This window comes from Electrophorus electricus, chromosome 12 (genome assembly GCF_013358815.1).
Source record: "Electrophorus electricus isolate fEleEle1 chromosome 12, fEleEle1.pri, whole genome shotgun sequence".
NCBI classification, from domain to species: Eukaryota; Metazoa; Chordata; class Actinopteri; order Gymnotiformes; family Gymnotidae; genus Electrophorus; species Electrophorus electricus.
The window spans coordinates 6,081,584-6,105,275 of NC_049546.1; the positions used below are offsets into that span (position 1 = coordinate 6,081,584).

The 23,692-nt window shown below is 36.8% G+C and overlaps 1 protein-coding gene across 1 annotated transcript; it reads left to right on the top strand.

Moving 5' to 3' along the window:
- The first annotated feature begins 1,587 nt into the window (after positions 1 to 1,587).
- btk (Bruton agammaglobulinemia tyrosine kinase) lies at positions 1,588 to 19,577 on the top strand. Its single transcript, XM_027003636.2, has 19 exons — positions 1,588 to 1,672; positions 7,157 to 7,229; positions 7,861 to 8,024; positions 8,350 to 8,454; positions 13,836 to 13,917; positions 14,020 to 14,148; positions 14,355 to 14,410; positions 14,513 to 14,700; positions 15,165 to 15,227; positions 15,358 to 15,412; positions 16,004 to 16,092; positions 16,306 to 16,433; positions 16,529 to 16,603; positions 16,742 to 16,913; positions 17,375 to 17,591; positions 17,714 to 17,778; positions 17,940 to 18,058; positions 18,143 to 18,300; positions 18,482 to 19,577. The coding sequence occupies exons 3-19, from the start codon at positions 7,884 to 7,886 to the stop codon at positions 18,551 to 18,553; spliced, it is 1,914 nt and encodes a 637-aa protein (XP_026859437.1). The 5' UTR covers positions 1,588 to 1,672; positions 7,157 to 7,229; positions 7,861 to 7,883; the 3' UTR covers positions 18,554 to 19,577.
- Positions 19,578 to 23,692: the final 4,115 nt, after the last annotated feature.

Below are 23,692 nucleotides of genomic sequence, written 5' to 3' on the forward strand. Positions count from 1 at the left end.
CAAAAGCCAGAACAACAACGGTGGCACTCATATACAACATGAACGAAAGACATAACTCATACACGTAACAAAACACAGACTCTAATAACATTGAACGAAGATTACATACGCGTTTCACATTTCACAGCAAACCAACAATGACCAACGGTGAGGAATGCACTTACGTGGTTTAAATAGACACACACAAACACGTAATCGCGTACGGGTGCGTGCCTTCACGGGGGTGTGGTTACAAACATGGGTGAACCCCCTGCACGCAGCAGGCCGTACCACGTGACAATTAAGAGTTATTAAATGAACAAATAGGTAAGAGCCTCCCATTGGATAATTACTTCATGGGTGATTATGTTTCAGTTGGCAACAAGTTATTTAACCCTAACTGATGCAGTGAGTAGCTTCTCATTTGTTAAACAACCATTTGGAAAGATACATCCTGTGGTTGTGGAAAATATGTTAATCTGTTTCAGAAGGGTCAAATTATTGGCATGCATCAAGCAGAGAAAACATCAAAGAAGATTGCTGAAACTACTCAAATCGGGTTAAGAACTGTCCAACGCATTATTAAAAAGTGGAAGTACAGTAGGGAAACATCATCTTTGAGGAGGGAATGTGGTCGGAAAAAAATCTTGAATGATCGTGATCGTCACTCACTTAAACGTGTGGTGAAATCATATTGTAGAAAACCAACAGTAGAACTCAGGGATTTGTTTAATAATGAAAGTAAGAGCATTTCTACATGCACAATGCGAAGTGAACTCAAGGGATTGGGACTAAACAGCTGTGTAGCCTTAAGAAAACCACTTGTCAGTGAAGCTAACCGGCAAAAACAGCTCAATTTGCTAGGGAGCATAAAGATGCCTGTGAGGGCAATGCTATGATCTGGGGTTGCTGCAGTTGGTCAGGTCTAGGTTCAGCAACGTTATGTGCCCAAAGAATGAGGTCATCTGACTACCTGAATATACTGAACGACCAGGTTATTCAGTCAATGGATTTTTTCTTCCCTGATGGCACGGGCATATTCCATGATGACAATGGCAGGATTCATCAGGCTCAAATTGTGAAAGAGTGGCTCAGGGAGCATGAGACATCATTTTCACACATGGATTGGCCACCACAGAGTCCAGACCTGAACCCCATTGAGAATCTTTGGGATGTGCTGGAGAAGACTTTGTGCAGTGATCCAAATCTCTCATCATCACTACAAGATCTTGGGGAAAAATGAATGCAACTCTGGACAGAAATAAATGTTGTGACATTGCAGAAGCTTGTGGAAACAATGCCACAGCGAATGCGTGCTGTAATCAAAGCTAAAGGCAGTCCAACGAAATATATATATATATATATATATATATATATATATATATATATATATATATATATACGCACACACACGTTTAGCCTACAGATCACTTGATTTCGTCTAGAGAAAATAATGGGTACACTGTGTAATATCTTCTTGTTTAACAACAGAACAACACCAGGGTGATATGAAAATGAGCAGGAAACAAAAGGGGAACTGGTGATGAAGTCCTGCGAAAGGGTGGAGTTTATGCAACTGTTGCATAGATTCACACAAGCTGAGTAGAAGGAACAGAGAAGTCAAGCGTACGTGACAGCAGAAAGATAGTGTCTAAGATTGTGTTTGCATGTTACAGTGGAGCAGAGAGATCAGGTAAGCTGTTGAATATTCTTTTAAAATGTAGAAGACACTGGACAAACAAAATTGATCATGTCAAACAGTTTGATCTCTGTTCACTGCTATAAATGCTTGCTCACTTATACATATGAAACCTTTGTGCGCATATTGTACAGATGATGATCCACGATCTGTGATTCATGATCCAATGATCCATGCCTTGTAATCATCAATCAGTTAAAACAGAGTCTTGAAAGAGAATTGTGAATTTTTATTTTATGAAGACAAGAGTCCATTGGTGGCTCAACCAATGATCTTCTGGTTCCTCTAGAGACCTTCTGCGTGTTTTATGTAGGCTATACATTGTACTTCTACATGTCTATTAGCTACTAATTCAACTACAGCATATTGTTGTTGTCCCAAGCATGTCAGTATTGCTGCATGGGAGGCTGATTTTAATGAGGAATTTATAGAAGGCAACAGCAATTTATGTATGTATGTAAACAATTGTAAATAATTTGCATCTTAATTTGTGGAAATGCTTCTGAATAATCTTAGCCTATCAGATTATCCTTTTTACATTTGACCCATTTGTTTCTGTGGATAACATCAGAATATGCAAAAAATCTAAACCTTTAAGTAACGGCATGTGGCATAAGCATGCATAAGGTATTACATTCTATTATAGTGATCTCTGACTAGTTTCAGCAGTTAGAATGACTAAGAGGTTGACTTATGCAGACACTATACTGAAAATGCCACACTTTTTGCTCCCTACATTGGAGAATTAGGACCACTATATTAGCAAACTGATATAGGGATCAGAATTCATGAGTGAAGTAATTGATTTAAAAGAGGTTTACATTCCACTGCATTAACACTATTGCAAACATTGTGCAACAACATACCTAGAGTTTAACAATATGCGTCTTCATACACACAGTTAAAAAATGACAAATACCCTAACAAAGGTACTTCTTACCAAATACTAATGTTCAGAGTAATTTGTAAAGGTCAGCCAGTAAGTGAAGGAAGCTGGAATGTTCTTTTAGCACCTTGGCACTGACAAACTGGCCAATTATAATTAGGAAGCTCATCTTGTATATACCTGAGACCATGCATTGTTTTCAAATGACACACTGTATTATGGAATTCTGTACATGTTGGAGTACACTGATGGGCACTACCTACTGTGATACATTGTTGGATATTCCTCTCTCCCCCAAAATAAAGCATTGTATAGTATAGTGAATAAAGTGTGGTTTCAAACATAGCACAGGTTAATTAGCTCTGGACATCATTGTGTGTTTTCAACTTATGAAAAGGCATCTTTTCTGTGTAATAATGTGTGAGGAACCAAAAATCATGAAGTTCCTTATTCAAGTAGACCTCGTTTATGTAGGTCTTTTCTCTCTTAATGTTTTGAACAAAGTATAATTCCACTAGTCAGCATAAATCGGATTTTACTCCTAACCTATTGTAGGCACACTTTACAGACATTTAATGTTTTATTCAATTTTATTAATAACCTGAGATGCACTTAAAACGATGATGGACTTCAGTGAGAACTCCTGTTACACTCAGACTCTAGGCTATAGTTTTATGTTTAGAGCACTTACAGACAACTGTCAACAGCATGCCACCTATTGCTGTATGAACTGGAGAGTCCTGTGTAATGCACAGTAACACACAGTAGTTATATTTTTTCCTATCATATTTCCTATCATATAGGCCATATTTCCTTCTTATTTCATAACAGCATCAACAGTCCCTATCATATCTTATAAGCAATGAAAATGATCAATCACTCACGTTCATTGTAAGTTTGCTCAAACAGTAAATGAAGAAGTGTGCATATATTTCTGAAATATGATAAGAATTACTTTGTTGTGGAAAAATATAAAAACCCCAAGTGATGTACTGGACTGGGAAGTACAGAGGATAGTGAGGGTTTCAGTGAGGTCTTTTCTCAGACAGGTCATTTAAACACATGAAACCAAACACATGAAGTCTTAATGAGAAAGGTGCTGTCAGCACGTTAAATCCTGGCAGTTCTTTGTCTCTCTTCTTTGTCTGTAACATAGCTTACACATATTTAATTTTCTTTAAAATGAGCAATGGCAATGATAAGTTGATCGGTAGAGGAGATAGTCAAACTTGTCTACGTAACAACTCAAACAGACTGTTTTGTTTGTAGCAATGGCAGTGCCTTTTAGCTTCCTTATTCATCTTATCAAATTAAAGTTTGTTTTCAACAATGTTCTCAAATAATCCTTAAAATAATAATTTATTGAAAGAAAGTGTGAGTTAATGTGTGAGAAAGAGTCATTGGGTTTCCTACAAATGTCATAAGAAGAGGTAACAGGTATTCTAGGCTCATGCAATCTCAACCAATAATATTTAATATTTTATTAAATTATTGTTATTATTATTATTATTATTAGTAGTAGTAGTAGTAGTAGTAGTAGTAATATATTCTTATGATATGGTATTATTTAGAACCATGTGTGGTGACAAATGTAGTGACATTTAAACCTGTATTTACTCTAAAAAGAAATGCAAAATTCATGTAAACTGAATGTGGACCTGCATACAAGTGTACATGCATTCTCAGCATAGTCCATTAATTTCTAGTGCATACAGTGACACCTTTCAATGCTAAAATGGTAAGATGTGTTTACGTAATTTACTTCCTCTAGGTAAGCTCCTGTGAATTGCTTAAATAATTGTATGACACTTGATAGTATTGCTTTCCCATGTAATGCAGTGATGTAAATGGATGAATGCACTAAACTTTAAGGCGAAGTGAGGAAGATCTGTGGTAGTGGACCTCCTTGTTGATTAATCTCCAGTCCAGTGTAGCTGTATGACCTCAGCTTAGTTCCTATGAACACAACACCATGCACATACTTATCAGACAGGAACCTTACTGACAGAGAGCACTCAAGGGTTCCTGTTGCTCAACATTGTGTTCAAGTTAACCATAAATGAAAAAAACAATCATCACCACAGACTTACTGAAGATTCAGACTCAGAGTTGAGAGGAAAAGAGCTAACCTACGCATTATTTATGTCCAAAATCCTCCAAATATCAAAATAATTTATTCAGAGTTACATTCAGTCAGTTTTGAAATGAAGTATCAGATTATTGTTTAATTGCAACTGTAAAATGAACAGGTTGATGTACAAGTTTTCACAGAGGAGGCAGCTTCTAGTTAGTTGTTCAATAAGTGGTGCATACATCCAGCTGTTTAAATAATGTTTTAATAAAGCTGACATGACTTATTCAAGCCTAATTCAGAGTCTGTTGGATGAGTCCCAAAATGTCTTCATGATTATATTAAGTCCAGTTGCTTTGACTTACTAATAATAGACATTTAATTACCTAGATATCACAGGATATAGAGCAGGCACTGAAGAATTGTTTGGTGTAATGAAAAGATAATAATTTTCTAGTTATCATTAGACCACATCTGTGCCAATAGTTCTCGTGGTAATTAGCAATTACTGAGCAATCCAGAAAGCCTTAAAACCAGACATTTCTAAACAAAGTCACTAAAGGATAAGACTAGAAACTAAATGTACTTATTTGAGGTTATATACTATTGGTTGAGGTTCATGCCATATCCTTGGTCTTATTAACATTTGTTTCACACATTGTCTAATAGAGATTGCATTACTGGATACATTTTACCCATGGTGGGAAAAGCAGTTATTATTATTATTATTATTATTATTATTATTATTATTATTATTATTATTATTATTATTATTTCAGGAATTTAGATATTTTTGTGCAAGTTATGCCATTGTTACTCAGCTATCAGGAATTAAATGCTACTAAATACTACTGTGTTTTGCATTTGTTTTACTTCCTTTAGTCTTATTTTTGAAGGAATACCTTAACAAAGTATATTATAAACTACTATTTTAATGTACAGTATTAAAGCAATGATATGACTCTCCAGTATACAATAACATGCATTTACCTTCTGTTCAGATGTCAGTTTCATTACCATGAAGGTATAGGCTAATGGGTAAAAAAATATATATGAAAACAGATAAATAATAAACTTTGTGTTGTCAGTCAGAGAAAAAAAAAAAGAAATAGGACAAGGCACATGTTTTCCTTTGTACTAACGATCTGTATTTATACAACTTCCTCAAACTAGATGCAAGCCGCCATGTTAGATTAGTAAGTCTTAGCCAAGCCAAGCTAAACTGTCACTGAAAGTTATAGCTATGTCCTGCATGTAGTTATTTACAGTAGTATACTATTATTTGAGTCCACAACCTTCAGCAAAGATACTTTTGGTTGTTTGATAGGTTGATCAGTTTTTAGTGTTGTATGTGTTGAAATGATACTCTAGCTAAAGCAAAAATAACAGAATTAGTTTATAAATGTTGATTGAATAGTCTGTGAATGTTATGAATTAGTTGTAAAGCAACTATGTCATCTTAAGCAAAAAGAAAGAAAAGGCTGAAAACTCTCTGTGATGAACTGTTGAGAGGTGTTACAAGGGGTGGCAGCTGTAGAAACCAGGAAATGTTGAGATGGTGATTAAAATAGACAGTTCAGTTTCTTTACCACAGACCAGACAGAGGTGACAACGATCAACTCAGTGTTTAATAAATGACAAACTAACTACTGTAATCTATGTAATTATACACTAGTGGAGTGGTGGAGATATATAAAACTTTCAAGTAAATTAAACCTGTTAAACTCTGCAGGACTTACTGCTCTAGTAAACTTAAAATTATATAATTTCACATCTTTAACACAACAAAATGTACACATTGTACACATTTTTGATGTGTAATAGATTAAAGATTCACCTATAGGGCTGTTCAGCAGTCAGTGGACGCTTTGTGATGTGTTCCTTAGAGTGCTCTACAATTTTGAGACTAGTTGATAAAAGGTTCTAATCTCAAAGTCTTAGTAGGGTTTGTGTTGTGTTGTGACAAAATTAAGGCCTACTGTCAAAAACCTGGGAAGCTAGTCACTTACAACTCATAACATATTTAATGGGTTCTCTATTTAGTTAGCTGAATGAAAGCAAATAGTTCCTTCAGTGCTGTTTTGCAAGTAGAATATGCAATGTAATTCAATAATTAATGGAAAAATGTATATTCATTTATAAATTGCTAGGTCATCTGCAGACATGATTGTCACAATTATTTAAAAATGAAAACTGATGATTAGTAAGTAAGGTAGGTTTGAATGTATAAGCAAAATCTGGAGCAATGTGGATACTGGAAATACAACTCTGTCCTGAAGTTAAAGACTTCATGGGTAATGGGTATAGTATGGGTATATTAACAGAGAATAGTCAGGAGCACATGGATTTGTTCAGAGAACAGGTTCAAACCCCACGACACAGAGCAGGAAGAAGACTGGAGAGGAAACAGATGTGCTGATTGAGGAAACATTAACAACAAAGGTCACCATTGACATGGCAGTGGAGAGTTTATGCAAATGACAACAAATTAAATACTGATACAAGGCACTTTGTGTGGCAGTTTCAAACCAGGCTGGGCTTCACCTACGTGTTCATCAAAGAAAGCTGCTGAGCAGAGAGCATAGACAAACACTGTGAGTAGAGAAGATTTTTTAAAGGATTAAACAAAACTATGCTCAATCATATAAGAATATACAATAATCTAAACGTTCATTAGACTGTGTTTATGAGACTTGGGTACACTATAAATCCAACTAATAGTTGCAATTTTTTTCCCAAATATATACAAGAATAACAAGATAAGAAGATAGTAGCCAAAGAGAACATGTTGAACAATTCCGCCTATCCCCTGTATGATGCAATATCCTGGAGCCGTGTTTCTCAGCCCAGTCTCTAGGATCCCCCAGACATTTTTGCTTTAACCTAGCTCTCAGTCCATCTGTGCCAGGTCTTAAGTTGTACATTCTTGAAGTTTGCTTCATACATACTGGAGGTTGGGTACAAAAGCATGTCCCTAGGACTGGGTTGAGAAACAATGTACCTTAAATGTACAAGCACAAATACCCACATTTTGCATAGATAGATAGATAGATAGATAGATAGATAGATAGATAGATAGATAGATAGATAGATAACAGCAGTACAGCAGTGTGTGTGTGTGGGGGGGGGGGGGGGGGGGTTGTATAATGTTACTTATGGCATTACAATAGTTTAGTGTTGCTTTGCCTAACTCATGAATCATAATAACCTGTCTTTGTTTTCAAGGTAAGGTCATACCTGAATGAAAAATGTCAGATAGTATTTTGGAGGAGGTTTTTATAAAGCGATCACAACAGAAGAAGAAAACTTCACCCTTAAACTTCAAAGAGAGGTTGTTTGTACTCACACAAGATAAAATTGCATACTATGACTATGATTATGAAAAAGGGGTAAGTAAAATATTAAATTTCTTTGGTTGACAAATGGAATAATTTATACTGATTTATTTAAAGCTTGCAAAGTTGTGAGGTTGTCGTTTCCTTTATGAAGTGAGAGGACTGGGCCCTTGTGTGAATATCATATGGTTTGGCACAGGATATTTGAAAATGGATATCTTATACTGTATATAATTACAATAGAGGCTAACCTGTCAATTGTTCTGTAGTGAAATTTTGAACATGCAGGCAACCATTTTATTTGTGTTTGATTCTTTATCTCAGATATTTTGATTGCCATGTAATGCAATAAAGAAACTTTAGTAAATCTGTATTGCAGAAAAGGAAAGGCTTAAAGGGGTCTGTGGACATTGAGAAGATTAAATGTGTTGAGACTGTGATCCCAGAGGATAATGCCCCTCCTGAACGACTCTTCCCATTTCAGGTGAGAGACACCCTTCATAATAATGTGCGTCATTGAAACAGATTCACTAATGTAGTACAATTGTAGTTTTTTAATGTTATACAGATCGGGAGCTGAGTTTGTGTAATTTAAAAAACACAGGTAGAATATTTTTTTTCCTTTAAAATATATACAAAAGCATACACCTCCTCTCTGAAATAGTTCTAAACTGTATGTAAAATTGAAAGTCCCAGTATAGCAGAATAACATATTTTCTGAGTCATCCTTGATCAACCTCAACAAAATCACATGTTCATTATAAATTGTATTGTCATTGAAGTACTAACACCTAGCTAGGCAGTCATAATAAGTAGTTAACAGAGTGAACAAGCAGAAGTGAAACTCAGACCAAAACTAGAGGAAGTACAGCACACAACAGGTGCAGTAACTAATATGTATTGTATACTGTATCTAGAGGTAATGATGGTAAGAATATATTTTATTCATCAGTCAGCATTAATGATATCCTGCTGGTGGGTGCTATCATTGCATCTTCAGCAGTTATCACAAGCATCCAAGTGTCTCCATTGGGACTGAGCTTGCAGTTGCTTAATGTCACTTTGGACAAAAGCTCCAGCAAAGTGAAATTCTAAATGAAAGAAGGAATTGTAAGTGAAAGAAACTAAACAAAAATTTGACCCTTGTTGTTGAAGCTGGAGAAGATGATACATAAATCACATCATAAATACTTATTTCTAAATGTGAATGTTAGTTTTGCGTTACCATAGGAGCATCAAAAGTGCTGATATAAACATCGAATATTTTTCCTCATATCCAGGGTTGAACTGAATTCTCACCTTTTATTGTAAATTGTGCAAAGACTTTCATCACTATACTTTAAGATTCTCCATTCTCTAAAAATATATTTATCTCCTAAAAGTTTATCAACATAATCAAATAAATACTGAAATGCAAAATGCTAACATAATGCTAAGTTAAACATTCGATGTTTTAGAAATTTTTTGACATATTGTCTATGCTAGTTGAGCATGAAAATCACTTAGCTGGTATTGATTTTGAAGGGGCACCAAAGCACATGAAACATTCATCTCATTTCCCTATCTGTGTCTATCCTCAGTTGATGTATTCTATCTGCTCTGCTCCGCTCCTCTAGCTCTTTGCCCTGTACCTGTATTGTTTTGCATTCTTTATATTTATGTTGCCTTTGTGCTTATCTACATGTGGTTTTTTTGTTTGTTTGTTTGGGGTTTTTTTACAATTTTTTCTCTGGTTGCTTTGTAAGCACCTTTGGATTATTGAAAAAGGGTTATATAAGTCTAATGTAACTGTAATTATAGACAGAATAAAGATGTCAAATATCCTATGCCAAACCATTAGACATTCACATATTATTACTATGACGTACATGTGAGTTGATGTGTATGGCTTAGCCCTTTTTAAAAAGGCACAGGACAAACACAGGACAATATGAGGCACAGAAAAATGGGACACAGCTAATTAATGCCAAGACCCACTGGCAATACATTGCAGATCATACAGGGAAAGACAAATGCATTGCCCATGATGACAATCAACAAGACACAGATACAATGGATGTTGAAAAGAGGTGTTAGGTGCACTTGACCAGACTCAGCAATAGAACACCATTTAATTTGTAGCTTCTGAAGTAAGAAAAACAACCACAGTGGATCAATGGTCCAAAGTGTCCAGCCACTGCCAACATCTGTCCGGACAACACATGGAATTACGAGCACAGGAGAAGACTTTGCATAGAAGGACAGAGACTAACAGGAAACAGGAAAAGGAAAAAATAAAGAGTGTAGCCCCTCTGGCCCAAAGAGCAGTGCAGAGGTAGCAGGAGGGGTCGCTGTAGTACTGCCTACTAGGCTGCGGCCTGAGGATACCCTCCACACTGGTGGCGATTTAGGACACTAAGCGATATGAGCTTGGTTGAGTGGAATGAAATCCTCAGGTGGTGCTGTCGGATCTGGAAGCTTTAGGGACTGGAGCCACCATTAGAGATGCCCCAGGAAGAATCACTGGATTGACTTTGTCAGGCCCACCAACAGCGGCTCTGGATACCCTAGGAGATAGAAGCTCAGAAGAGCTGGACCAACAGAGACCATGAGAACTGAGACAAAAGCAATAGCAGGACCTGTAGCACAGGAAGGAAAAAAAAGAGAAGAGAGTATATAGCAGTGAAGCATCATTCACCAGATACTGCTTCACAGGGACTGAAATGAGACATGCTTGACAGGGTTTGTAAGCATAGCTGTTGAACTGTGTCCAGGTATAAATGCCACTGAAATGGTTTTTCTCAAAACCATTCAGCCCATCATTAGATGGGGACAAGCCATAAAAAGGGGACAAGGCATAAAACTCATTCTCTTTTTTAAATCAGTTGGTCTTAAACAGTGGTCTTCTCAGCTTTCAAAAAAGTCTCCCTGTTTACCATCCCTTGATAATAGACTCGCAGTTTGTCACATACAAAAAGCAGCTGTGACTCATTTGTCACCAGTCTTCCAAACCACACAACCACACTCCTTCTACAGTTTTAGCTGTGTCAGCACACTGCCTTAGTTACCAAAAGTTCTCTTGCATTTCCAGCCCCTGTTAATACGCCATAAAAGAAATTAGGCCTTCCCATGGAGTTTACATACTTTAAAGGTGTGCACCACCTGAACCTTTTACAGTCCTTGACAAATGAGGCCTAAATGACTAAGCAGTGGCATGGATGGTCAAACCATAAACCCACAAGCAGCTCCTTTTTTTTTATCTTCTATGAAGAAAAGATAAAAAAGTAGCAATTGTTCAAAGTTCAAGCACTTGTTGCTAGTACCAGATTGAAGAACAGAATGACATACTGATTTTATCATTATGCAATGAATCATACATGCAATGAAGTCCTATGTAATGCCATTCCCAATAATCTTTGATCCAGAGTTGTGGATTGATAAAACACCACAGTCCACATCATTTATTTATCAATTTAGGCACATAGCTGAAATGTATGGGTCTCACCAGGAGATCGCCAGGATCATAACTGGGAACAATTGTTTTACTGCCTCAGAAGGCAGACAAATCACTGTTAGTGGCCATGTTCAGCCAATCCATGGCCACTGCATCCAACCATGAAGACCAGAGCAGTAATCAAATTATGTTTTGGCAACAAGTTTGCCTTCATTGCAATTGGATTCTCGCTATAAATCCAAAGTGATAAAATCCCACAGGACTAGGACAAACAACCTTCTATATTTGCTGATGGCCTGCTGTCCTGCTGTGCAGGACTGTACCACATGTAAATCAGTTATTTTATTCTTAAAGGTGTTATTCCTCCTTTAAGTGAACCAAAGGGGCGCATCCTTTTTTTGTCAAAAGGCACATGTCTCTTGTGTCACAAATGGTTGCTAAACATCAGTGTATGACACATGCATCTTATTAGTTCTTTTTGACTGCCAGTATACTGAAACCTAGCAAATGTCCTTTATGTGGGGCAGTGGTAGTCAGGTGGATAGGACTTAGGGCAATCATTTGGAAGGTTCTGCCATGTACTGGTTCTGCCATGTAGCCACTGTTGGGCCGTTAACCTTCTTGGCTCCAGGGGAACTGTGCAATGGCTGACCGACACTACACTTTGACCCCTGCTTGTAAAGAAGCTGGGATATGCAATGACAAACATTTCTTTCTACTATACACATATCTTTCTTCTATACATATATCTGACCGAATAAAGGCGTTCCATCTGGCCTAGAGCTTAATCTAATCTTATTTGCTAACTGAGCAAATGAGTATGACAGCCATTCTTGCCTAGTCTTTTTTAGCACTGTACATTTGCCATTGAATGAAACAAAAATGTAATATTGCCATGATTATCTTAACTTTATTTCCACACAGGAGTTGAAGTACTTAAATGTGAACTGTTCTGTTCAGTTACAGCTTTGTCCTATTGTTTATAAGTAATATAAGGCAATGCTTTTGCCTGTGAGACATGAAAAATCCTGGCCAGCGTCACTCTGGCTTCAGTTCAGAGGTATTGTGCATTGTGAACATGGCCAAATATGACTCCTATAAAAGGTGTAGTGAAACTGGACTACATGTATGTATGCCTTCTACAAGGTCAGTGACATGCAAAATGCTGATCAAGTTCTGTTGCAATTCTGTCTATTCAGGGATATAACAACTCTTTTTTTAATTGTTCAGAGCAGCCTGATCCATGGGTTCTTTCAGCAAATTAATTGCATATACTTTGTTTTTTGAGGGGGGAGATCCAGAATTTTGATTGTGATGAAGACAGAGACCTGTCTCATCACCAAGACAAACCTAAGATAACAAACCCAATACGTTGATGTACGAGAGATGTGTTCACTTACCTGATTGCTTGTAGGAATGGGAGCATTGCACCTTCTTTGCATTAATTTAGAATCACTTGACTGGCATTCATCCCATCAAACACAGTCATATTGTATTCATAAATATCCATAACTCTTAGTAAGATTCCCAGACCCCATGAACAGAAACAGCCCTGAAAGACCACCATACATCACAGTGTTGAATACAGTGTGGAATGTTTTCCATATTATGCAGTATACTGAAACTGATGTTGTTGATGGGAATATCATTATGTATCATTTAATGTAACCCTAACATATATGACATAAGTAGCATGCCTGAATAAATGCAAGAAAAAAGAGATCTGGTCTGAGTAGTAAATCATTTATTACCATAACAGTGTCTGTATTGTAGCCTAAGTCTACACTGAGATATTACATGCAAATATTCTTAGTTTATGAGCTACAGCTTTCTCTAAGGTCACGGATATACTGGAAAGTTCGAACCACAGTAACCACTAATCTTTTAAATGTTTGGGTCTATTTTCTTTTCAATTTGGGTGTATTTTTTAGGCTGGGAGATCATCTTGTGATTTTTTTTAGCTGAGGCATAATTATTAGTTCCTAAATCTGTCAGTAAATTTGTAGGTAATAAACTGGATAAAACATGGTGAGTTTCAGTGAAGTATATATCGAACTCCAGCAGACTGCCTAAAATATTACAGTGCTTTTAACAACAGATTAACTTGAAGTGCTTGGAATTGTCAAAATAAAAATACAATATATATGTATACAATAAGTTCACATCAAACATGATCATGAAGACAACACATTGAACATTTAACCCCTCATTGTACTACTGGTTTGGATATATTTAGAAATAAAATCTATGGGCTTCTCCACTGACTAGTAATTGTCAGAATAATGACCACTGATGAAAAAATAGATCAGAATTTATCAAGCGCATTAAAGAGCAAAAAAGTATAAGTATGTTCAGAAATAATACATTGTGTTGTTCATGAACTGCAAAATCACCAGTTATAGTCATGTAAGATGTATCTTTTTTTGCCACAGATAATCTATGATGAGGGACCACTCTACATTTTTGCCAAATCAGATGATGTGCGAAAGCAGTGGATACACAAACTTAGGCATGGTCAGTATGTTTTTCACACAAATAATATGACACACAATTTCTTTAAATAAATGGACATTAACATTGATGTAATGTTAATGTCTTCCCAAATATGTGATAAAGTGGTGCGGTTCAACAAGGATCTAATGCAAAAGTATCACCCCTGTTTTTGGGAGGATGGCATGTGGAAGTGTTGCCAGCAAGAAGTTAAACAGGCCATGGGCTGCAGAGTGCTGGAGACAAGGAATGGAGGTCTGTACAAGTCATGCAGAGAAATCAAGTTTATCCAAACTGGAATTTCTTAACACAGCTCTGAATATGTCTCTGGAAACATTGCAATACAAATGCATGATGTAACAATAGTAAAAAAAACAAACAAACAACATATTCTCTTCAATATCAATTAAAAAAAAATACAATTCCACTAGTAAACTTCATCATTTCCCTCCCCTTCAAAGGATTTTCAAAAGGATCTCGACGTAAATCCAGAAAACCACTACCGCCTACACCAGAGGTCAACTAGTTACCATTCTAGACCATGTCAATTACTACCCAATACTGTATCAGTATAGATCTTAATTTGACATATGTATTTTTATCTACCTATTCACCATAGGAAAAGCCCTCAAGACCTCTGCCTCCACAGCCACCTAAGCAGCCTAAATTCTCAGAGGGTATGACGGTCATCGCTGAGTATGACTACGCTCCTATGGCCCCTCAGGACCTAGAACTGAGGAAGGACGAGGAGTACATAATCTTACAAATAAGTGATGCTAACTGGTTTAGAGCCAGAGATAAATATGGGTAAGTTTGTAATGGCAAAAAGAGCTTTATTAACCAGTGATTAGTACATGACACATATTTTTCATAAGAATCCACTAGTAAGCATAAGAATATTCTCAAAACCAGACACTCAAAACCAGACATCCTGTAGCCACAGGATTGGTGTACAAAAATTAACACAAACTGCCTAACACAAGAAGCAAACGCTATCAAAATTAAGAATATTTTAAAATGTAAAACAAATCCTTCATATGCTAAGGTAGCTATTTTTGGGTAATTTGGCTAGGAGTTGTCAGTAGAAAATAATTACCTTACCCCAGTATTTCTTAGCCCAGTCCTCAGGACCCACCAAATTATCTATATTTTTGCTCTCTACCAGCTCTGATGGGTCCCAAGGGTTGGGTTCAGAAATGCTGCCTTCTACAAAATATGTGCCCTGTCAGATAAGGCAAGCGCGTTACAATATTTTATCCTGACTTTTGCAGCAATGAAGGATACATTCCTAGTAACTACGTTGTTGAGGTCTTGAATGGATTGGAAAAGTTTGAGTGAGTGTACCTCGTGAGATCTTACGGCAACTAATTCTGAAAGATTTTAAACGTGTATGTCAACAATTTATGCATATAGAATATCATAGATTTCTTGAAAGACATTGTCCAATATGCTCTTTCAATGTAGATGGTATTGCAAGAACATAAATCGCAGTCAAGCAGAAAATTTACTTAGGACTGAGGTGAGTATAGAGCCAGACTAACCATAACAAATGTGACTGGTTTATTAAAAGCTTAACACATTTAAGAACTTGTCTAGTTTAAAAAATTTGATTTGTGTCATAAGTATCAAACATACTTTCCCAAGTATAAATAAAATATATAAATACTCCAAATTGAGAGAGAATAAAAGAGTCTTTAAATTTATAAATGACCTCAAGCACACAACTTAGCGCTTAGTCAATAAACAAAAAGTGTACTAAAGTTCTATTGAAACTATAGCTATGTTAGGGGAACTTTGATATTTTTTATATTTTTAGATTTTGCACATTCTACAGAGCAAATAAGCTGTGACTCCAAACCTCCAAAAGCAAGAATACTGTACTAAAAAGGGAATTCTTTATTTGAAGACTACATGATAAGTTTTTGCACTTGAAGTAATTTTTGTTGTTATTTTATCATTTTTAAAGTTATTTTACTCTTCACTGTTCTTTTTTTTAACATGACAAATGATGTGTGATATTTGTGACCGAGATCTAATTTCCATAGAGTTATCCAACTGTTACAGTCTTACCCAGTTAGATTGGTTTTACAATGCTCTCTTCTAAATACAGAATAAAGATGGTGGTTTTCTGGTACGAGACTCTGGAAAATACACTGGAAAATATACTGCCTCTGTTTACACCAAGGCCAGTCAGCCAGGGTGAGTTTGAATTACACAAACATATTAAATTACCAAAAAAAAGCATAATTTGCAGCAGAACACAGAGATACATTTATGTATTTATGTATGTAAATGTATACATGTTCTAAAGGAAGTAATGACTGATGTTTCAGATGAGTGTTAAATTGTTGGACAAGAAATCATATTTAACTACAAGAGCTTCAGTAAAAATGTCTGGGCTTTTTTTTTCAGTGGGACTCTTGGCACATGCCGACACTACAACATATTAACGAACCATCAAGATCAGTTCTACTTGGCAGAGAAGCACTATTTTAACAGTATACCAGAGCTCATCAATTACCACCAGCACAATGCTGCAGGTAAACTAATTGCTTCTGCTATTCACATATGAAGGCAGTGTTTTTAATTATTGTTTTATGAACAATGAATTTATTTACTCCTGTTATGGTCTCAGGATTGGTAAGCAGGCTAAAATATGTGGTATCAAATCGAACTCAGAATGCACCATCTACTGCCGGTTTGGGTTATGGTGAGCTTATACTTTTACATCTGGTATACAATTTTATTCAACTTTCAAAGTTTTTATTGAGCCAAGTATATTTTACAATTGTGCCTAATTTTTTAACTTCACTGAGTTTAAGACACTGGTTCGTTTTATGTACTTTAGGGGTCTGGGAGATTGATCCTCGCCAGCTCACTTTTATTAAAGAGCTGGGTAATGGACAATTTGGGGTGGTTAAATATGGAAAGTGGCAAGGCAGACATGACGTAGCCATCAAAATGATCAAAGAGGGTTCCATGTCAGAAGATGATTTTATTGAGGAGGCTAAAGTCATGATGTAAGTCACCACAAATTGCATAAATTATCACATAACACACAAAAAATAAGCATATAGAGTATATATATGAAGAAGATTCCAGGAAGTAACTGGGGAAGAGATTTCAGTAAAATTTGAAACAAGGTTTCGAGAGAATAAGAACATTTCAGACAGAGATCCTTCCTCAACTGTGCTCAGCCATGAACAACCATTTCATGAAGTTCCAGGCACACTGTTCTTGTTCTTATGTTGCTTCCAGTGGCAGTTTAGAACTCTAGTGAGTAGTGCATTGGAAGAGGTCAGAGGAAGTCAGTTGTCTTGTGCATAGTGGTGCCACTTTCTCTCTCTCTCTCGCTCTCTTTATATATATATATAGAAAGAGAGAGAGAGTGAGAGAGAGAGAGCGAGAGAGAGAGATAGATATAGATATATAGATATAGATATAGATATATAGTGATTTCTTTTGTTCTTTATAATATTAGGAAACTTCGCCATGAAAATCTAGTTCAACTTTATGGTGTTTGCACAAAACAAAGACCCATTTATATAGTCACCGAGTTTCTTTCCAATGGATGTCTACTGACTTACCTACGGGAGAACCTGCAACACCCCTCAGCTGTCCAGCTCCTTGAGATGTGTAAAGATGTGAGCGAAGGAATGGCTTATCTAGAGTCCCAGCAATACATCCACAGAGACCTTGTATGTTTCCCTACAAAACACATAAACATAATGGAACCTGAAAGATTTTTATTTTTACTGAATTGTGGTATGAAATAATTCACTGTAGATTTGTATAATGGGGAAGTCTATTGTTTTTATAGGCTGCTAGGAATTGTTTAGTAGATTCAAATGGGACCATAAAAGTGACTGATTTTGGATTGTCAAGGTAAGAAAACCTACAAGGTTACAAAAACTATTTTAAGCCTTCACTTCCTTTAGAGTTTGCCCTTATATTTTTCACAGCATGTGGCAGTTGAAGCAATAGAAAGGCTAGCCCTTTGTTTCTCTGAATATTCTCTTTATGGGAGTGTAATTTATGTTATGCAGGTATGTCCTTGATGATGAGTATTTCAGCTCTGTCGGCTCAAAGTTCCCTGTACGCTGGTCACCTCCCGAAGTACTGCTTTACTGCAAGTTCAGCAGCAAATCCGATATCTGGGCATTTGGTTAGTGTTGCTATGCTTCAAAGTTGCAGATTTTTATCACTTATTTTCTGAAATGATTTAACAGTATTTTTTTTTTCCTGAAAGGCGTTTTAATGTGGGAAGTTTACACACTGGGTAGAATGCCATATGAACGTCTGAACAACACAGAGATAGTGGATAAGGTTTCTACTGGCTATAGGCTGTATCGTCCTCAGATGGCCAATGACAAAATCTACAACATAATGATGAACTGTTGGCATGAGGTATACATTATGCTGATGTTTTTGACTGAAAGATTATATATTACATATAGATTATATATTATTATTATTATTATTATTATTATTATATATTATTATGTTTATTAATTTTTATGAAAATGAAGTTAAAGAGTTAGATGAGTTAGAGAGTAAAAAAAAGGCTTTGTTTTCTCTCTCATGGCAGAAAGCAGATGAGAGGCCTACCTTTCAGGCTCTTGTCATCTCTATTCAGGATTTGCTGGATAATCTGTACTAGAAGACAGGCTATAACATTGATCCCAGAAAGCATATGCCTTTCGGAAAGAGCTGTAGCCCTGTGCTACATTAATAGGCTGTTTATAATTATGTAAACATCTTAAGAGACAATTAATATTTTATACATATACTGAGTTTCTCTTTTTCCCTTTTAAATTGTAGTACTGTACTTACTGTATAAAATTAGCCTCCATTTCTGAAGCCAACCATCATAGCTAAATAAGATCACATAACTGTATGAATTCAGCATTATATATTTTTATTTGCCTTTCTATGATAATTGTGTTTGCATAAAGTACCATTTAGAAAGATTTCAGCTGTGTTGATATAGGAACTTGATGTTTTTTAATAAATTTACAAATGTTTGCTGAATCTTTCACTGATGCTGTGTCTCAAGAAGAAGAGAAGTTGTGTCCACAATTAGTAAGACACTGTACTTCAGAGAGACACTGTTCTGAGCGGAGAAAGATATATAATAAGCCCATTGTCCATGGCCATACCTTATATTCCCTGTCTGAGATCAGATGGAGAGTACATATTTTCCTGCATCCACCAGAAATGGATGTCCATTTAGGCATATTTTCATTTTATTTCAATGTGGTAAAGCCATTGGAGTTAATCCAGTCATGAGTTACAACCTTAAACAAAATGAAATTAATGTGACTGAATCCAGTGATATTAACATCTTAAAATGTGTAAACCATACCAAGCACTATTGTATCTCTGCAGTAGATGGGGGAGGGTCATATCTACTACAGAAAGTAGATGAAAATAATTTTGCAAATAAATAATAGAATGAGAACAGAAAAAGATGAGAAAGTACTTTTCAAAACTTAACACTAGATGGCAGTGTGAACTGTAATTAGAATTTTCCATGACAGGCGGCAGTTAGACATTGAATACTGTGCAATTACTTGATTTTAGAGGAGAAAACTTACTACAAATGGTGCCCTTGTATGGCTATGAGATACCATGTAAAGGTACTTATTCAATACATAAAATATTGATTAAAAAGTTCTGACAGATCAGATTTCGTCATAGTTTTTCTGACCCTGTCATACATTTTAAAGACTTATATTACAGTTTATGGTGCAAAAGAAGTCAGGATGGGTGAGCTAAATACCCAAGTACTGGGGGTTTGGCCATGTAGGGAACTGGATGTGTTATTGTTGTATATGTAGGATACTTCCATGTGATATGTGGCTTATCCTGTGGTTGCGAATTCCAAAAACAAAACTATAATTAAATGAGCTAGGAACCAAAAACCAATCATCTTGGTTTTTCAAAGATGCATGACATTTCCATAATCTGAAGGCATAGAAGAGTAATTCGGAGTAATCTACCTACAGAAAAATTTTAGCGTTGTTCTGCAATTTGTTACCCTATTGTAAAGCTGTTTAAGGTAGTTCACATTAGCCTATGGTTGCAATGGAAAGATGTAGTTAGAACGAGGACCCAGTTTCATGAAAAGTCATGGTTGAACTAAAAAGAGCCAGGTTAGAGTTAAAAATCTTATCAGTTATGGTCTGTTTACCAAGCTTGGTATATGATTTGTTAAGATAAACAAGCATTCAATCATCCTGGATAACTGCATGGACACACTCCACATACTATAAAGGAGGAGATGAATTCACACCACAAAAATAAGCCTATATTGCTGTGCTTATATGGACAGGTAAGGTTACCTTAAACAATTTTTTTACACAGCATTTAGCTGACACTTTTATCCAAAGCAATTTACAATTATGAGTGAATACAACTTGTGTGGTGGGGTTGGAACTAGCAACTTTCGGATTACAAACTGAGCACCTTAACCACTGCAACCAGAAAATGATTTACATGATTATAATGATTCATTTATTTATTTATTTTGGAGAAACAATTCATTGTGGAGGCCTATCAAAAAGAATATTGTATTTTGATAAATAATTCAAATTCCAAAAGTGCCAAAATGACACTGTAGATATTCTAGAATCTGCATATTTATACTACTGAATTTGTAACACGTGGGTGTGAACTGCAAAATTTGGCACCCCAGAAGCCAACAAAGGAGGGCTACTTCAGCATCTGGTGCAACAGGAATAAATAGTGGATAGGTAATTATTATATTGGTCTGTTCATGATGAAAGGAAAAACCCACCAGGAACACCTCTGTGATATCATTTCTTTTATAGGAAGCCATTCAGAAGACTTTTTTTTTTTTTTTGCCTCTGGTAACTATTGTAAAAAATACACAACCAGGACATTACAATGTGCTGTATGTGATGGTTATGGCAACCTTTTCCCTTTATCATGGGAATAACAATGAGTTTATAAGTAAAAACATTTAGATTTACATTTACAGCATTTAGCAGACGCTCTTATCCAGAGCGACTTACAAAAGTGCTTTGTGCTCACAGAATACATCCTAGCCACTAGAGTAGGTTAGAGTCCAATACACCAATGAACTAGAATACTGTAGAAATACAGGGAACAATGATGATGCCTAGAAGTACAAAATACATAAGCTCTTTCTTAGACAATGAACAATAAGTGCAATAAACAATAAGCAATAGAGTTTGCCAGTCAACATCAATGTAATAAACAATGCACTACCATAAGTACTAGTTTCAGTTAGTCAACATAGGAGCAGGGTCAGTGGTCATTTAATTATTCCACCAATAGATGGGTCTTCAGTTTACGTTTGAAAACTACAAGGGATTCTGCCCTCTGGACTGCAAGTGGAAGTTCATTCCACCATCTAGGAGTCAGGACAGAGAATAGTCTCGATGCTTCTCTTCCATCATACTTGAAGCGTGGTATTTCAAGCCGAGCCATACTTGAGGTTCGAGGTACTCGAGGTACAGATCATGCTTTGATCATTGACATCATGTATGGAGGGGCTGGTCCATATTTGGCCTTGTAGGCAAGCATATTTTGAATATGATGCATGCAGCTACTAGAAGCCAATGAAGGGAGTGCAGCAGTGGAGTGAATCGGAAGATTGAAGACCAGTCATGCCATTGGTATTCTGGACAAGTTGTAGAGGTCTGATAGCTTTGAGATAGCACTGAGATCACAAGAGACTGCACAAGCACCTGGGCAGCTTCCTGCGAGAGAAAGGGCCAAATCCTTCGTATGTTACAAAGGAGGAATCTGCAAGACCAGGTTAGATTTAAACATGAGTTTGGAATGACAACTAGTTGTCCAAAGGTATGCCCAGGCTGCAGGCATGATACCAGGGAGTTCTCAAAGGAAACTGTGAGGTCATGGTAAGGGTTGGGAGTTCCTGGGATGTACAGAAGCTCAGTTTTACTGGGGTTGAGCTTCAAGTGGTGGGCTGTCATCCATGACGCAAAGTCAGTCAAGCATGCTGAGATACGTCTGGAGACCTGCGTGTCGGACGGTGGAAAAGAAATAAATAATTGAGTGTCATCGGCATAGCAGTGGTAGGAGAAGCCATGAGAAGATATCACATCATCAAGAGAATGAGTACACAAAGAGAAGAGATAATAGGGACTAATACTGAGCCCTGTGTTGCACTGGTGGAGAGTTTACATGGTTTGGATGTGGATCCTCTCCATGTTACATGATAGGATCATCCCTCCAGATAGGACTGAAACCATTTCCATGAAGAGCCAATCACACCAAGGCTGAAGAGACCAGAGAGGAGAATGTTGTGGTCAAAGGTCACCAAAAGGTCTAGAAGAATCACAACAGATGACAGTTTGGCAGCTGTAGCAGCATGTCGTTTCTCCGTCACAGCTGTGAGGGCTGCTTCTGTTGAATGTGCCGGTTTGCTGCCAGACTGATTGGGATCATGCAGCTGGTTCAGGGTGAGGAAAAGATATATTTTATTGTAAACTGCTCATCCAATGGCTTTTGAGAGGAAAGAAAGAAGTGATACCGGTCTGTAATTGGTAGCATTGGAGCCATCAAGTGTGGCCTTCTTGAGGATTGGTACCACCCTGGCAGTTTTGAATGCAGTTGGTACATGTCCAGAGGATAAGGAGTTGTTGATGATGACAGAGATAAAAGGAAGCAGATCTCTTGAGATCGTCTGGAACAGAGCGGAAGGAATGGGATCCAACAGACATGTAGTCGGATTGCTGGAAGTCAGGAGTTGAAGAATTTCATCTGAGGAGAGAGGAGAAAAAGAAGCCAGAGAGTTGGATGTTGGGAATGCACACTGGTTGTAACAGAGTGGGAACAGAGGAAAAGGACTGGCAGATTGCTTCAACTGTCTCTTCAAAGAAGGACATCCTCAAGAGTAAGAGATGAGGAAGGAGAGGGGGTTAAGGAGAGAAGAAAAAAATAGTTAAGAGATAACGTGGATCAAATTCTGATGATTCAAATTTCCCTTTGTAGTAGAATGACTTTGCAGATGTTATTTCCAGTGAGAACTTGGAAAGTGGAGTGTTTCTATCAGCCAGGGGGCAGGTGGGGAAGACCTTGCAGGTCTAGAGGAGAGAGAGAGCACAGAAGATTCATTAATGAGGAGAGTGTAGAAATGAAAGTATTTGTAACTGTATCCAGAGAGAGAGAAGACAGAGAGTCAGGGTGTGGAAGGGTGGACAAAATAGTAGAAGTAAGGGAAGAGGGAGTTATAGAGTGCGGATTGTGAGAGAAGGAGGAGGACCACGTTGGGGAGGACTGGATGGAAAGAGAAGGGAGGGTGAGAGAGAAGGATAGAAAGTGATGGTCTGAGAGGTGGAGGGGGATGAGTGCAATGTCCAGTGTTGTGGTTGTAAAATTTCTATACATGGTAGTTTCACAGGAGGTACCAAGCACGCACTTTCTTAATTCAAAAGTCAGTCCTAACACTGTCCTTGGTTTTATTTTATTATTCTTAGAAATGAGGTCAGAATTATGGGGTTGGTTTTGACTATAAATAATTGTATTTTTTGGAATCAATATTTTTTGGAAATGAAGGATACTGCAACAAGCAGAAAATGGCACCAGACTTTGCCAGTTTAATTGTAGGCTTTATCGATAAATCATACAGAACTTTCCTAAACTAATTCATTGTGTCATAATTTTAAAAAATAATATTGTTTTTAAAAAATTGTACACTAGAAACAGGTAGAAACAAAAAGAAACAGCATTAACACGGGGATAGATGCTGTAGGTCGCCTATGAAAATAATTCATTGTACGTTGCT